Below are 15,095 nucleotides of genomic sequence, written 5' to 3'. Positions count from 1 at the left end.
GTTGGGAACGGTGGTTCAAAGTGTAAAATGTGCACTGCACGTGGGAGGCAAGCAGAAATCATTTAACCAGCGTAAACCGGCGTGGCCATTGAGAAAGGGCTCACAACATCCTTTCCTGCAAAACCAGGCCCAAATTTGTAAAGTTCTACGATGGCATGCTCCGTTGAGTAAGTGTTCTGTGAGGTGACGATAAGGGTGGAGCCTGAGGGTACATTTTAAAACACTGTCCCCCCCCCCCCCCCCCCCCCCCCCCCGAGATGCAGAGGACAAGTAAACAGCCCTGAATATAACCAAGAACCACACTAGCAAGAAGCAGAAACACTCAGAATCTAATAATAACAAATCTTAAAAGCTGGCCGTCTTCATAAAAACACTACACTACACCGCTTTCACAGACCGTAGACCACAGAGAAATATGGGTGGCTCTAACTGTGCATTAAAGCAAAACAGAAATGGTTTGCCATTTGCATAAAAATGCGATTGTGTGTGACGCATGAGCTCACTGACCACTTTTCTGAATGGGCATACGTAACCTATGTACCCAAGTGGACCTGGGAATACACCGCAAAAAAAGCTTTAAATATGCAAAACGTTCAATGTGCTTATGCATCTGTCATTTCTAACCTTGAAAAATAGTTTGCGAATAGTTTTTTTGTTTTCAATGTGACACGGTCCAACTCTCTGGTCCGGAACGGAAGCACATCGTTTGGGCTGCACGCACCATTTGGAGACTCTCTTTCTCTCTCTGGTTCATTAATTTGGCGGACGCAGATCCACCCTCTGCCAGCGGGGTCTCCACTCGAACCCGCGCGGTTCTGAGGGCCAGTGGCGACCCAGTGGCCTACATGTAGCCCACTTTACCTCAGCGGTCCGGCCGCGTTTGGCTTAAAGCCGACAGCATTCTGGACTCGAGTCGCTAAAAAACCGCGCGCCCCCGTGTTTAAATACAGCGTGACGGGGGCGTGGCCATCGCGATTTTCCCCAACTGACAAACCCCAAGAAGCAAATCCAGTTGGCTGCAGAGGCTTCTAACGCTATAGTAAGAGACGTTTCTATTGCACTAACACCATTCGCTTCTAGAACGCACCGTTTGCTTCTGGAACTTCTAGAACGTCGTCCGCGGGGATTTCACGAATGTAAATATGTAACGTAAACGGGATATGGCACATTTCGTGCTGTCGAAATGGGTTTCACCGTAATTTAACCGACCTGGTTCTCCGCACCGTTCTGAGGAGAGGGCTGGCAAGCCTCTGGCCGGCCCGTTGCAGCTTGGCAGAGACAGCCGAACACATTTGCCAGGACGGATAGATGATCATGCTGGCTTAACAACACGGTGGTTAATTCTCGCGCTTTTATGCACCGTTACCGGTTCGAGGAGTGTCAGTTACCCTTTTTTTTAAAGCAGCGCTCTCGTAAAACCGTTGAGCGAACGTGATGGCGCGGCAGGGCCGTTGTGTGTGTGTGAGACAGCCGGCTAAATGGGTATCATAATGGGATCTCTCTCCCTGGGCCCTCGGCTTGTATCCTCGCGTCAGGTCTTCTGGAGGAGAGTGGAGCTGAAAGGTTTGTGGCAGATAGCCCACACCCTGCCTTGCTGTCACGCTTCCAAGCCTAGCGACCCCCCCCCCCCCTTCATCCCTCCACCATTTTTATTTTTAGTTTCTCAGCGTACCACCATAATATACTGTAAATATCCCCTGTGATAATTTACACTGTGTGTGTGCGCGAGTGTGTGTGTGTGTGTGTGTGTGTGTGTGTGTCACAGGACATTTTTAACCATTCCAAACACAAGGATTTGCCATTACAGCCACCAAGGAAAAATAAAAAAGGGCTGGTATTAGAAAATTGGGATTGTACTTTCTGTTCCATAAAAAAAAAACATTTGAAGAGCGAGAGGGATACAGTGAGCTTAAAAAGATTGGTGGCCATTAGACGGCCATTTTACTCACGCACCTTGTCCTCCTGTAAGTCTGGAAATGTCCGCCATTGTCTGCAGAGCTGCAATAAAATTGGAAACAAATGTGTATACAAAGATGGACTACAACTCCCAGAAGAACATCTCGGCCTTCTTAATGTAAAAAATATAGCTTGGTGTTACTAAACCTTCCCTTACCGTCTTCGGCTTTGGAGTTCAGTAAGGTCCCTGGGCAATTATCCCTAATCCAGAGGTGGAAAGTCCAGGGGTCAGAAAGTAAAAGTCCTGCCATGTGTTTCTTCCAGCCATGAACTCAGCCAGCTGATTTCGCTAAATTAGATCTACCTCCATGATGAAGACTCGTGTAAATCAGCAAATAATGATTGATCCAGGTGATTGGAACAAAATACTGGGGGAGGACATTTACTTACTTTCTGAACCTGGATTTTCCTAATCTGAGTAATTTACCCAATCACATTTCCTGCGAGACAAACTAAACCGTTGACACATTAGTAATGCTCGTCTCGTCTTAAAATATGTTCCGAGCTGTTGATCTCTGCAGGTGTGCTCTGAATGGTGGGAAGCCAGGGGAGGCGTACCTCACAAAGATAGAAAAGTGTGGAAACACATCTAAGGGGTGTTTCATAATGGGTTGAGTGAAGTATAGCAGGGCGGGTGTATGTACCTGGTTGGCTGCACCCCGCACCCCCTGAATGGTAGCAGGCCAGGGGGGATGTGTACCTCACAAAGACAGAACAGTGCAGAAACACATCTAAGGGGTGTTTCATAATGGGTGAGTGAGGTATAGCAGGGCGGGTGTGTGTACCTGCGGGTCAAATTTCCCCTCTGCCCCGCTTCACCTCCCCGTCCCGAGCGCTGCATATGATGCGGATTGAGCAGAAGTCCTTATTCCCACGTCGGCCACAAATATGGGTTAAGCAGAAGCTGAAAGGGAACAGATTTAGGGGGTTAATGGGAACCACAGCCCTCTTCCGAGGGCTGCACCCAGGTGCTGAGCTATGAAGCGTGTGTTAGGTTTACAAAAAAAAGAAGAAAAAAAAGCCCATTTCTGTGAGAACATTTCATCACAAAATATAACCCCCCCCCCCCAAAAAAAAATCTGATTTTACGAAAAAAAAGAAGAAAAAAAAAGAAAAGGCTAGCTTCAAAGAAAGAAATATCGGGACGTCTGAGTGTTTTGTGGTACAGAGTAGCAGTGCGTATGAGTGATGACATGATTTCTGTAACAGGGTATTGAAAATAGCGGGAGCTGCACTTGAGACTGGGGGAGATTTGGACAGAGGACTAAGGGAGAGAGAAGACACTGTGAACAGCTGGCAGAGTTACTTTATGGACAAAGAGGAAGGACTAGAAAGCAATAGAAGGAATGAGTAAAATATCAGTTGCCTTATTGATTCCCTTTTTTTTTTTACTGTGAGATTATTTATACCAACCAGTGCTAAACTGGTCACTGAAACATACGCACAGGTTTTTTGGGGGAGAGAGGGAGACATGTCACCCCCAATATTTTCATATGAATGAATTGCTAGACTAGCCAGCATGCTTGTGAGACTTCATGTTTGACTATGCAAGACTAGGTGGTCTAGCACTGAGTCTTCTCAATGCTGCAATGAAATCCAGTCATTGTAATCGAGCATTGGGCCTATCGTTGATTAATTTCCTGTTTTATTTTCAAATATAGCCAATAGCCTACAGTGAGCTGTACATTTGTTTAACTTATTTTTTATGGAAATATAGTATTACATGTCCTCAAAATACCTCAAGACAACTTGACCAACCAATAGTTCATTAACGCACACAGCCCGAGACGGGATTCTATTTCATTAATCTGCAATCCTGATCCACACTCACTCAGATTTTAACCCTTTTTGTACATATTTTATTATCCCATCACTTGCTCGCATGTTTCGGATGTGCGCCGCGCTCTGTTATTTGGAATGTTTTATTACTGTCGTAGAATTTGGAATCTAATTCAAATTGAACCGTCTTCTGTGTCTCCGAGAGTCCTACCTCCAAGGGATACGGTTGTTAGCGCCTGCATTCGCTAGCGTGCAGTTGCTATGTTAAGTGCATTACACTTGGCCAGTGTAGCTTAATAGGAGACGAGGTATCGGTGACTATACTGACCATAATAATAGTCCCGTGAGCCCTATTCACCCAGAGGAATATTGCTCTACCATCAAGCCTCGAAGATTGATGACACAGCGTACAAGACATAATCTACCAATAGTGACCAATAAAAGCATCACCAGAGTGTTACTACTGACCATAGCCAGCCCATTTCTCCACCCTAGTCTGTGACTTTCATCAGAGATATAGAGATCATTTACATGTCTCACACATGTACAATAGTAGGCTACTACCTGTGAAATATTTCAAATGAAACTTTATCAAATAAGTGAAAATGTAGAATAGTTTTCATACTTGTGTATGCTATTTAGTATGTTTCAAACATAGAAAATATTTATATAAATATATAAGCATTACTCAGTGTAAGCATTCGCGTAAATAATTACGCAGCATTTGGAACAGCACATACCATGATGAAGTGTATCAAAAATGTTCAAAAGATACGTTGGTCTCTTTGTCATTGAATAAACATTACTTTTACATCATTTAATCTAAAGATCTATGTATGCCTCCAGGTGCACGTTACAAAACATCTTATTCACACTTCACGGTGTAACGTAAGAATATTTTATTTTATGTGCTCGTATATCGATAATATTTCACATGAAATCTATGATGGTGTACACATTTTTACCAGCTAATGACAGTTGCGAAAGATTTAATCGTGTTTAGGTGAGAATTTATTTTATAATTTTACTTTTATGCTTTTAAAAAATATATATAACATTCGGTACTCCAATACAAATAGACTTCAGCGCCCATATTTTGATGCCGTCTCTTCTAACACCTCCCCAGCGGAGAGGTGTCATTAGGCGTTGTCTAGTTTGTATAAGCTCCTCCTGTATTCAGGCAAGTGTTTACTTTTTCATCAGGTGAGGAAGGTAGACTTTAAGCAAAGAGAGAGTGAGGGAGACATAACTGGTTTCTTGGGGACGTTCCTTTTATTTTAACCCCAGGATACAAATAAGAACAGGGAGCCGACACTGGAGACCGCAACAACGAGATGAGGAGGGGATACGGGATAAATTAAGTCCCTCACGACCGATCTGAAGTAACAACACTGATAGCTACCACCGCAGTGGAATCAGAACTAGGCGCCCTCTGACTGACTAGATGAAATCTGACCCGGGATCCTCTCATATTAATGAATTTAATTTTCTCACAACTGAATGGACTTTTTATTAAACGGGAACTTCAAGTATAAGCTAACAGTTGCATATGATGCACGCGCTGGCGCGTAATGGTACACCTATATGTATACCTCTTCAATCGCCTATGGATATCGGAAGACAGAAGATTTTGGTTTAGACTCCATCATTATATGTTTTGTGTTAAAGTTTCTTTTGTCTAAATTAAAAATGCTATTTTTTTGCACTTTTTTAAAAGAAAAAAAATGTTGAAGTAGCATTAATGAACAGACAATTGTCATCAGGAATGTCCGTTTTCTGCCAGCTAATGACAAAACTGCTCTCTATTAAGGACGTATAACATTGGATACCTGCGACTACAAAAAAAATATAATTTTTCAATATAATATAATTGAAACGGTTTTGAGACGAAGAAACTTCGAGATACATTTCTTAAATGGACACGTTCTGGCATTTTCCCGACGAACCTCCTACAGGGGTACAGTCGAATTCACGAGGAATAATTTAAACAAACGGATCACTCCCTGTTTTGAAAACTTAAAAAATGATGCCGATGCCGTCGAGATCAAATAGCCTGTAAGTGAATCAGCTGTCAACCTGTAAACAGCAACGATTTCCCACATGTAACTGTGTCATGTAACAATACATTAATGTTGTTTTTTTCAGGTTCCTCCATTTATTTGCCTTTTGTCTCTATGCACAGGTACGTATACGATTATGAACTAAACTTACAAGTTGGCTATACGTTCTTGCTGAAATTTTATGTCGGTTAAATATGACAAAACAGTGTTAACTATTATTTATGCCCACGGATCACGATAGATTATAAAATTTCTAATCCTGTAGTTTAAAGGTCAAGGACTAAGAGAACAGGTCTCATTACCTTCAAGGATGTCACTCGTAATAAAGAGGGGAAAACATTATGGAAGGGCTGTATGGCTGAACTTCTGAGAACAGTCGTAAAGGAATGTAACTCAGGGAAAGATGGATGAAAAACCATAGAATCATAGTTGTGGTGCCTATGGACATGATATCGATATCATCACAGTAAACGCCGTCAGGACAGTGGCATCGTCGGACAGCCGTCATCGTATAACGCGCTGGCTTCTATGGTGTCCTTTCCTGTTGCCCCATGGACTGTGATACGGTGACATGACCAAAATCAAATGCACCAGTGACCCATCTTTATTAAAATAAAATAGCCAATCCTTAAGAAACCCAGTCACAGACAACTGATGCCATTTTAAAAGTGTAACTATGCATGCTTACACAATATCCCCTCATCCCCATTGAAAGAAACCAAATGTACTTTCAGAAATGTTCAGGTTAAAGTGCATTTCAGGCGTTATTCTGCTTCAGTGCGTAAATTCAATGGATTTTTTTTCCTGGAATCTGCTCATTCCAATATACACCCATACCGGTAGTCGTAAATGGAAGTGTGTCCTTGCGCAGTTATATTATTAATTATTTCGTGGTATGCATGGTTTGCTTCCACACTTTTTGAAATGAAGAACTTAAGGTATTTTGATATATAAATATATAACGTATCCTTACTCACTACTGGGGTCTAATTTGTTTTATTTCAGGTGACCATTCAGTCCCCGCCTAATTTTACGCAGCACGTGAATGAGCAGTGCAAGTTTTCCGACCGGACGAGTCGTAGGCTAATTCGTACCTACCAGCTCTACAGCCGAACGAGTGGCAAGCACGTGCAAGTTCTTGGAAACAAGAAAATCAATGCCATGGCTGAAGACGGGGATGTACATGGTAAGAATCGTGTATGTTACTGTTTTTGTTTGGTAGAAAAGTTTGAGCTTGTTTTCCACTAGGAATAGGTCATCATAAGTAAAGAGAGAAAAATTAGGAAGGATGTTTTAAAGTTGTTAGGTGTCATGGGATATGTACTTACAGAGGTGGAAAATCCAGGTTCAAAACAGTACAAGTCCTCTTTGCAGTATGTTGTTCCAATCACCTGGATTTTCTAATTAGCACATTCATTCAGCCAGGAGGTAGAACTAATTAGTGAAATCAGCTGGCTGAGTTCATGGGTGGAGGAAACACATAGCAGGACTTTTACTTTCTGACCTCTGAACTTTCCACCTCTGCCTACTTAATGACATTGGCTAGGAGACATTTGAAATATATATTTTAGTTTTGCCTGCTAAAGTAAGCTCATCCAAACATGTAACTATCAGAAGAGGGAGTTGTTTTACACCCTAGAAGAGATAATGAACTCATCTTAAGTCAAATAGAACCTAAACTAGAATTCAAGTGCTACCATTCATCCAAATACAAAACTGGAAATTCTAGATGGTTTAGTGTTTGATTCTCAGGGGTAAACGGTGTCTGGGACAGCCATTAGAACCTATCTTACAGTGATCTCCAGAACCTTGCTCTGGCCTTTTAGATCTATATTTTGGATCAGACTATTTTGTTCACAACACACAATAAATAATATTTAGTCTTGATTGTAAAAGCTCACAACTCATAATAAGCAACTATGTAAATATCATGCTTTATCATGGATCATTAAATAATTATTCAGCGACTGACACTCGTGCAATTAATTGCCTAATTCATAAACACGGTGTAGTTATTTTTTTTGGGGGGGGGGTAAAAAATCAATTAGTGGGATTGAGCACGATACATTGACTTGCAAAGGCAATAGGTGGCATTCGAAATGGGGAATACAACTTGAAGAATGCATCACTGCAGCTCAGTTCTTTGTACAGTACACGTCACTGTGATGAGCTGAGGGCATTTCCTGTTGATGAAATGTTGTCTATATTGTTAGCGTTGGGTGGCTGGTTTGCGCTTTCTGCAGTGATGCGCCCTGCAGTCTGGTACTCAGTCTTGACCAAGTCAGTGTTCGAGATGGTTGGACCACCTACAGTAATTATTTATAGTATAGGCCAAGGTGGGTGTCACTCAGCAGGTTTATTGGTCCCTATAAGAGTGCCATACAATAGTGACTCCTCTGGTGCGTATTTCACGAAGCTGGATTACTGAGTTAGCTGGATAACTCCACTGAGTAAAACCCGGAACAGCTCTTTTTACCTCAGTCCATGTTTTTACTAAGTGCAGTTATCCAGCTAATACAGAAATCCTGATTCGTTAAGTCCTAAAAAATAAAGGGCACATTGCATTGTGATCCTTGGTTAGTCGATATTTCTGCTGTATATGGCAGAGTTTTGGCGGCACGGTGGTGCAGTGGTTGCCTCACAAGAGGGAAGCCGGCCGGATCCTCTCTGTGCGGAGTTTTCACGGTCTCCCCATGTCCAGTGTGGGTTTCTTCCGGGTACTCCGGTTTCCTCCCACACCAAAAGACATACCTGTTAGGTTAGGTGCACTCCTGCCATTGCCCTTGACCAGGGAGTCCTGGAGCTGGTCCCTGGGCACTGCATTGAGGCTGCCCTCTGCACCTGTAAGTAACTAGGATGAGTCAAATGCAGAGGACAAATTACCCCACGGGGTTCAATAAAGTGTGTCTTCAGTATCTTCAAACATTCAGTTTGCAAAGGGTTCTGTACAGAATGAGAAATAGCAATACACAGTAGATTTTAGGCATTTAAATGTGCTAAATTTGTGTCGCTAACATTTCTAGCTTTTAAGAGAGATGTACTGGGTAGTTAAATGGCTAATGTGATGTCTCCTAATGGTAAAATCACCTAGCATTTCGGCTGGCCCAGATTCCTCGCTGAGAGTAACGACTGAGCGCTGAATTGTTCAGGTCTTCGGGACTTTTGACAAACACCAGAGCAAGTTAAATCCTTTTTTTAAAAAAAAAAAGAAGGAAAAAAAAACCACCTCCAGAGTAGGATTTAATAACAAGCTGTCAAAAGCGGTTATGAAGTTTTGGACGGAAACTGAGATGGACTGCTCAGAACTGAGCCCTTAGCAGCCGGGGCCGTTTGAAATGCACAGCGCTCCGTTGGGCCCTGTTAGAAGGGCGAAGGTGGATCTCCGGTAACCGGGCCGGTGTCACATGCGAGCCGTTCACTCCCAGCATGCCGGGTGCGTGCGCTGGAGGCTGATCTCTCTCCTGTGGCTGGGCTGCTCATCAGTGGCCTGTTGCTATTTCATCCATCGCCTCCCTGTGAAATTCAGCCTCTCTCTGTGTCATCCGTCCATCCATCCATCCATCCATCCGTTATCTATACCTGCTTACTCCTGGTCAGGGTCGCGGGAGGGTGCCGGAGCCTATCCCAGCATGCATTGGGCGAGAGGCAGGAATACACCCTGGACAGTCTGCCAGTCCATCGCAGGGCATCTCTCTGTGTTAAGTGATATGAATTCCACAAACAGGCACAATGTGTTCATGGCAGTAGTCTTCGTTGTGATTCTTTTTTCAGTATAATTAATTTTATTCTATCAGCTTCATCCATTTGCATATTGTATTTTTCATGAGTTACATACGCTTTCATATGACTGTATGTTTTGTTTATGCACATAAACTAGTACAGAGAGGTGACATTAAAGACTTAAGCTTTTTTCCCACCAGGTTTCAGGAGGATGTAGTGAAAAACTGAAAATAATATTTTATATTGGAGAATGTAATTGAAGTAGTAGTAGGGTATTGTTTTTAAAAATGATCAAGATCTGCTAGATAGGTAAAGAGATTAGGCAAAAACACATTAAAAAAGTGAGCTCATACACATAGCGTACCTGCCAGTCACCTCATCTTATATAGTCCTTGTGGTGGACATTAGTGATTTTGTATTACAGGTTTTCTGTTAAAATACTTCTGTTTAACAATGTAATTACATTGCACGGTTCAGTCCCTTGTACCTGATAAAAAAGTACAGCATTATTGACTAGTCTATTGTCTACTCTTTTTGCTTTTTATGATGCATCGTGATAAATTATTTGTAATTCACATTGCATGCCACACTGGTGACGATCTTAAATTCATACGTTACATGCTGTTCCACCCAGCAACCTAAAATAAAGATGTGGATAAAGTCTTATGTGTGAAGCGAATGCGGAATTATAAAGAAGTTTATCGCCCTTCCAGGATACCTTCTTCCATTTCAAAGAATTGTGGCGCACATGTTTTTGTCATCGTGCAAGAATTCAAGCTTGCATAAATCCCCAGGAATGGTCCCCGCAGATTTCATGTATGTGCGCCTGCGTGTGTGTGTGTGTGTGCGTGCGTGCGTGTGTGAGAGAGAGACAGGGAGAGAGAGAGAGAGAGAGGGACTGTTTCGCACACTTGCCAGAAAGAAAGAAGTAAGACAGAAGGTGAAACATTGAATGATATCTGGAACTTGATAATTATCAGTTGGAAACAAAATAACAAAATAAAAATCAGAATGTAATTTTTTTGTATGCCGCAAGTGTAAATGTTGCTAATGTTGACATTCCGGTACATTCCATAACAGACAGATTTTCTCCCTCGTCTCGCTCTGCAGCCAAACTGATCGTGGAGACGGACACGTTTGGGAGCCGGGTTCGAATAAGAGGGGCGGAGACTGGGTACTACGTCTGCATGAACCACAGAGGGAAGCTGGTGGGCAAGGTGATAATACATTTTTTAACTGCCATCTTTTTAAATATGTCACAGTTTCATACGTGTCTGCTGGTTGTGCTTTGTGTTTGGTCACTGCCTACCACGGCTTTTATTGGGATGGCAGGTATGCCATCCCACCAAGTTACGCCTTGGCGGGGGCATGCCCCATACCTATACATATAGTTATACAAGGTATGCTGTATACTGTAGGCTACGCTGTTTTTAGGAAGTTACAGTTCCTACACACTGTTGGCTTTTTGTGTGGAGATGGGTTGAGAAACATAAAATTAATTAATTGTGTTGTTATGTATTTGTGGCTTTTATGTTCGTGCAAAATGGATGGATTTACAAAATTCAGACCCCTGCAAGAGTATGGTGCCTTACATTACATTACAGGCATTAAGCAGATGCTCTTATCTAGAGCAACTTGCACAACTTTACATAGCATTTACATAGCATCCAGTTATAAAGCTGGGTATATACTCAAGCGATGCAGGTTAGGTACCTTGCTCAAGGGTACAACGGCAAGTGTCCTTCCCAGGGATCGACCCTGTGACCTTACGGTTAAAAAGACCAGCTCTACGCTGCCCTGTACTGCACTACCGCTCAGTGCCAGCGGTAAGAAAGTGTCCTGAGAATTGGCCTCCATGTCTGCAGTTGTTCTGTGATTTTCCCTACATTGCCTGTCACCCACAGTTCAGCACCACCTCGTCCAATCAGCATGCCAGCAAAAAATACGGCCCACAGGTGCTAGCGCAAGCTTCCCATTTGGAGCTATTAAGAGAACAGAGAACAGCGCTAATGCAAAACAAAAAAGGACCAGGGAGCGATATAATTTAATGTTCGACGAATGGAGCTATCGGCGATCAATAATGAAACACCCATCTCGAGGCGGCCTGTCTGTAGGGAACAGCAGGTTCCGTGTAGGCGCTCACCGAGCCTTCTGGGTTTGCGAGTAGTGGGCGGTGGAGTGCGAGTGTTGAGCCTCTGCTCATTCACTCTCTGTCAGTCGTCCTCTTCTCGATCCCCGGGGTGGATCTGCGTTTGTTTTGTGTCTCGCTGTGCGCGGTAATGAACAGGGACATTATTGCTACCTCCAACCTGCCGGATTTCAAGCCAGGTAGGCCATCTGTTCGCAACCCTGATCCTACTTCGTGCGCTATATCAGTTGCCCAACGCAGCATGGATGTGACTTTTTTCTTTTTTTTTTCTCGGTAGAGATGCGTGTCACATTCTGAACGTGAGGTTTATTTTTGGCGTCCCTGTTTGTTAAGTGGCTCGGGCTCGTTTCGGGTTTTTGGCGCCCTGAGGCGGTCAGTGCGGTGTCAGGTGATTGGCTGGACGGCAAAGAGACGTTCAGCTGTTCGTGTGTCATGTGACCACGTGGCGGTTGGCGATCGAAAAACCTGTCTGAAAAAACGATGTTTTGTTCTTCTTCCAGGGCTGAAGTGGAGCTTATTATTTGAAAAAAAATTTGAATGAGATCTTGTCAGACAGTATGGTCACATATTACACATACACATACAGTATGATATGGTCTCATGCGAAAGTAGCAGTCAATTTCTGATGATTTGTGGGCTATCTTTAATTTCGAGCAACAAAGTTAGGAGAGTGCTAAAAATGTGTTAAAATTGTTTAGGAAACTGTGACTTTGGCTCTTGTGAATTGCGGTTTATGTCATCACTGCAATGCCCATGGTTTACTGTGTCCCGGGCAACAGCACACAAACACACCAGAAGATCCTGTGGTAGCCTCTGGCTTTCCAAAGTCCCAGCAGAGACAGGAAAAGTATTGCCCAACACTGGCCTGATGGGCAGTGATTGTATTTACATATTTCCTGTGAAAATGGCAGTTTAAATATGTCAGCCGGATTATATTGCTGGTCTCGTAAAATTTTTTGTTTCGCAAGACTGATTACCATTGAGGCCATAGTTTGTGATCGCTAGGGGGTTCCCCGGTGTCCTGGCCAAATCCCAGATCTGGCTCTCACAAACTTGCCACTAAAATCATCCCCAGACTTTCTCTCCCTCTCCACCTTCGCTAATGTGTGGTGAGCGTTCTGGCGCAAATTGGCTGCCGTGCATCACCCAGGTGGGTGCTACACATTGGTGGTGGGTGAGGTGAGTTCCCCTTCACTGTAAAGCACTTTGACCATTTGGAAAAGTGCTATATAAATGTAATTCATAATAATTAATAATAATCTGACTATAATGTGATTTTGAAGTAACAGCGTTGCATTTAAAAGCTATAAAGTTATTTGTACTTTCTATATGTTCAAGCAGTAAAATGCATTGACACGTTAGGCCCTTTGCAGTTCTTAATTGCTCAGTGTGGCCTGTAACTATTTCATAGCATTGCGGCTGGCATCACACAAACACGCATTCGATGCCAATACCCCATCAGCTCTACCCACACACACACACACACACACACAAAAAATACAAAAACAAAATCCACAGTCCAAGGAGTGATTTTTCTCTGAGGAAGGATTTGCACTTCATACGAAACAGAAGCCAAAGTAATTGGTTATTGCAGCCATTTCCCATTCCCCATTCCCCTTGATCCTTGAGTGTGATGTGTTCAGCATATGGCTGGCTCCTTCTGAAGGGGGTAGCTCTCTTTATGTTGGCTGGCAGCGGCTACCTGCCGCGTTCCCCTCTCTCTCTCTCTCAAAAAAAAAAAAAAACGGTTTGATTAGTTCCAATTCATAAACGTTTGTTGTCACCTCGAGGAGGAGGAGGCAGCGTGTTACATTCTGTTACAGGCATTTAGCGGACGCTCTTATCCACAGCGACTTACACAACTTATTACACAGCGTTTACACTGCATCCATTTATACAGCTGGATATGTACTGAAGCAATGCAGGTTAAGTACCTTTGCTCAAGGGCACAACGGCAGTGTCCTACCGGGGAATCGAACCTGCGATCTTTCGGTTACAAGCCCAGTTCCTTACCCGTTACGCTACACTGCTCCCCCCCCACCCCCCCACCCCCCGGCGTTCTGCCTGCTGAACGCCCCGCCTCTCTCCCCATCGCAGAGCCGCGGCCGCGGGCGGGACTGCATCTTCACGGAGATCGTCCTGGAGAACAACTACACGGCGCTGCGCAGCGCGCGGCACGGCGGCTGGTACATGGGCTTCACCCGCCGCGGGCGGCCCCGCAGCGGCACCCGCACCCGCCAGCACCAGCGCGAGGTGCACTTCATGAAGCGGCCCACCAGGGGGCCGAGCGGCGGGGCCGCAAACGCCGCCGCCAACGCCAACGCCGCCGACCGCCGCCCCTTCGGGTTCGTGGCACACCCGTTCGGCCGGAGGACTAAACGCGTGCGCCGCTGGGGAGGGAGCTGAGGAAGGATGGACGGGGTGGGGGGGCGACAGAGGATGGGGGGGTGGGCGGAAGAAGAAGAAGCACAAGCGAAAAGAAAGAAACGGCTAATGACCGGATGGACCCTCTCAGCAACCTCTTCCACTAGTTTGTACTGGAAATGACTGTACCTGATATCTAGGCTGTTTAAAATCTAGAAATGTACAAAAAAATATATATAAATATATATATATATTAAGGTGAGAAAACTGTCTATTTTTGTACTTTTGACCAAAAAAGACTGACTTTTATAAAGTTTTTTTTTATAAATGTAAAGTGACGTATGTGAATGAGGCAGAAGTGCTGACGTTTAGCAGTGTGTTGACTTTTCTGTCTTTTATCTGTTTTTTTGTTGTTTTTTGTGTCGTTCTTGATGACTCAGTATTTGCTACACCACATCTGCTGCTCAAGGAGACGTGACAGGCCTGAGAGACTGCACTGACAGGCTGTTCAGCTCAAACAGTACCGTGTTCAGTTCCAACAGTACATGTGTTGAGCACAGGCATCAGGTGTTCAGCTTCAGACAGTGCTGTGTTAAGCTCAGACACTGCTGTGCTCAGTTCAGACAGTGCTATGTGTTCAGTTCTGTGCAAGTGTTTCACCGATTGACAGGGAACCAGTGCCATAGGATGAACAAGCTCCTGGGCTTTAGAGGAAACTCATTGTTACTTCATTGGTTTGCAGTACCGTAGATGAATTAGGGCATTATGCATTCTGACCACAACCACTAATTCACTTGCCTGTCCGTTACAAATTTAAGAGGTGGTTAAATTACACGACATGACTTTGGCTGTCACTGAATTATTATTAATAATAATAATAATAATAATAATAATAATAATAATAATAATAATAAGATCATTTACATAGCCTACATTTTTGGGTTACAGGCCAATGTCCTTAACCTCCGTGCCCATATTATTTCTCAGTAAGGGCAAAGTGCATTCTGACTAGACTGAAGATAGGCCTTAATCAAAGCAACACAGCTTTGATCATATGTAAATATGGC

At 43.7% G+C, this 15,095-nt stretch overlaps 1 protein-coding gene across 1 annotated transcript; it reads left to right on the top strand.

The window, feature by feature from the left end:
• The first annotated feature begins 5,612 nt into the window (after positions 1 to 5,612).
• On the top strand, positions 5,613 to 14,070 carry fgf8b (fibroblast growth factor 8 b). Its single transcript, XM_035406932.1, has 5 exons — positions 5,613 to 5,790; positions 5,881 to 5,917; positions 6,801 to 6,981; positions 10,626 to 10,732; positions 13,762 to 14,070. Exons 1-5 carry the CDS (start codon positions 5,759 to 5,761, stop codon positions 14,068 to 14,070), a joined length of 666 nt encoding a protein of 221 aa, XP_035262823.1. The 5' UTR covers positions 5,613 to 5,758.
• Positions 14,071 to 15,095: the final 1,025 nt, after the last annotated feature.

The sequence above is a fragment of the Anguilla anguilla genome, chromosome 2, assembly GCF_013347855.1.
Source record: "Anguilla anguilla isolate fAngAng1 chromosome 2, fAngAng1.pri, whole genome shotgun sequence".
Classification (NCBI taxonomy): domain Eukaryota; kingdom Metazoa; phylum Chordata; class Actinopteri; order Anguilliformes; family Anguillidae; genus Anguilla; species Anguilla anguilla.
The sequence above is the reverse complement of the archived record's forward strand: the minus strand, read 5'-3'. Positions and strand labels throughout refer to the sequence as shown.

What these genes read in the sequence shown, in the direction of transcription:
- fgf8b (XM_035406932.1), top strand. Translation starts at nt 5,759, where the DNA reads ATGATGCCGATGCCGTCGAGATCAAATAGCCT. An exon ending in TGAAGACGGGGATGTACATG is followed by an intron (nt 6,982 to 10,625) that starts GTAAGAATCGTG and finishes CTCGCTCTGCAG; the next exon opens with CCAAACTGATCGTGGAGACG. An exon ending in GAGGGAAGCTGGTGGGCAAG is followed by an intron (nt 10,733 to 13,761) that starts GTGATAATACAT and finishes TCCCCATCGCAG; the next exon opens with AGCCGCGGCCGCGGGCGGGA.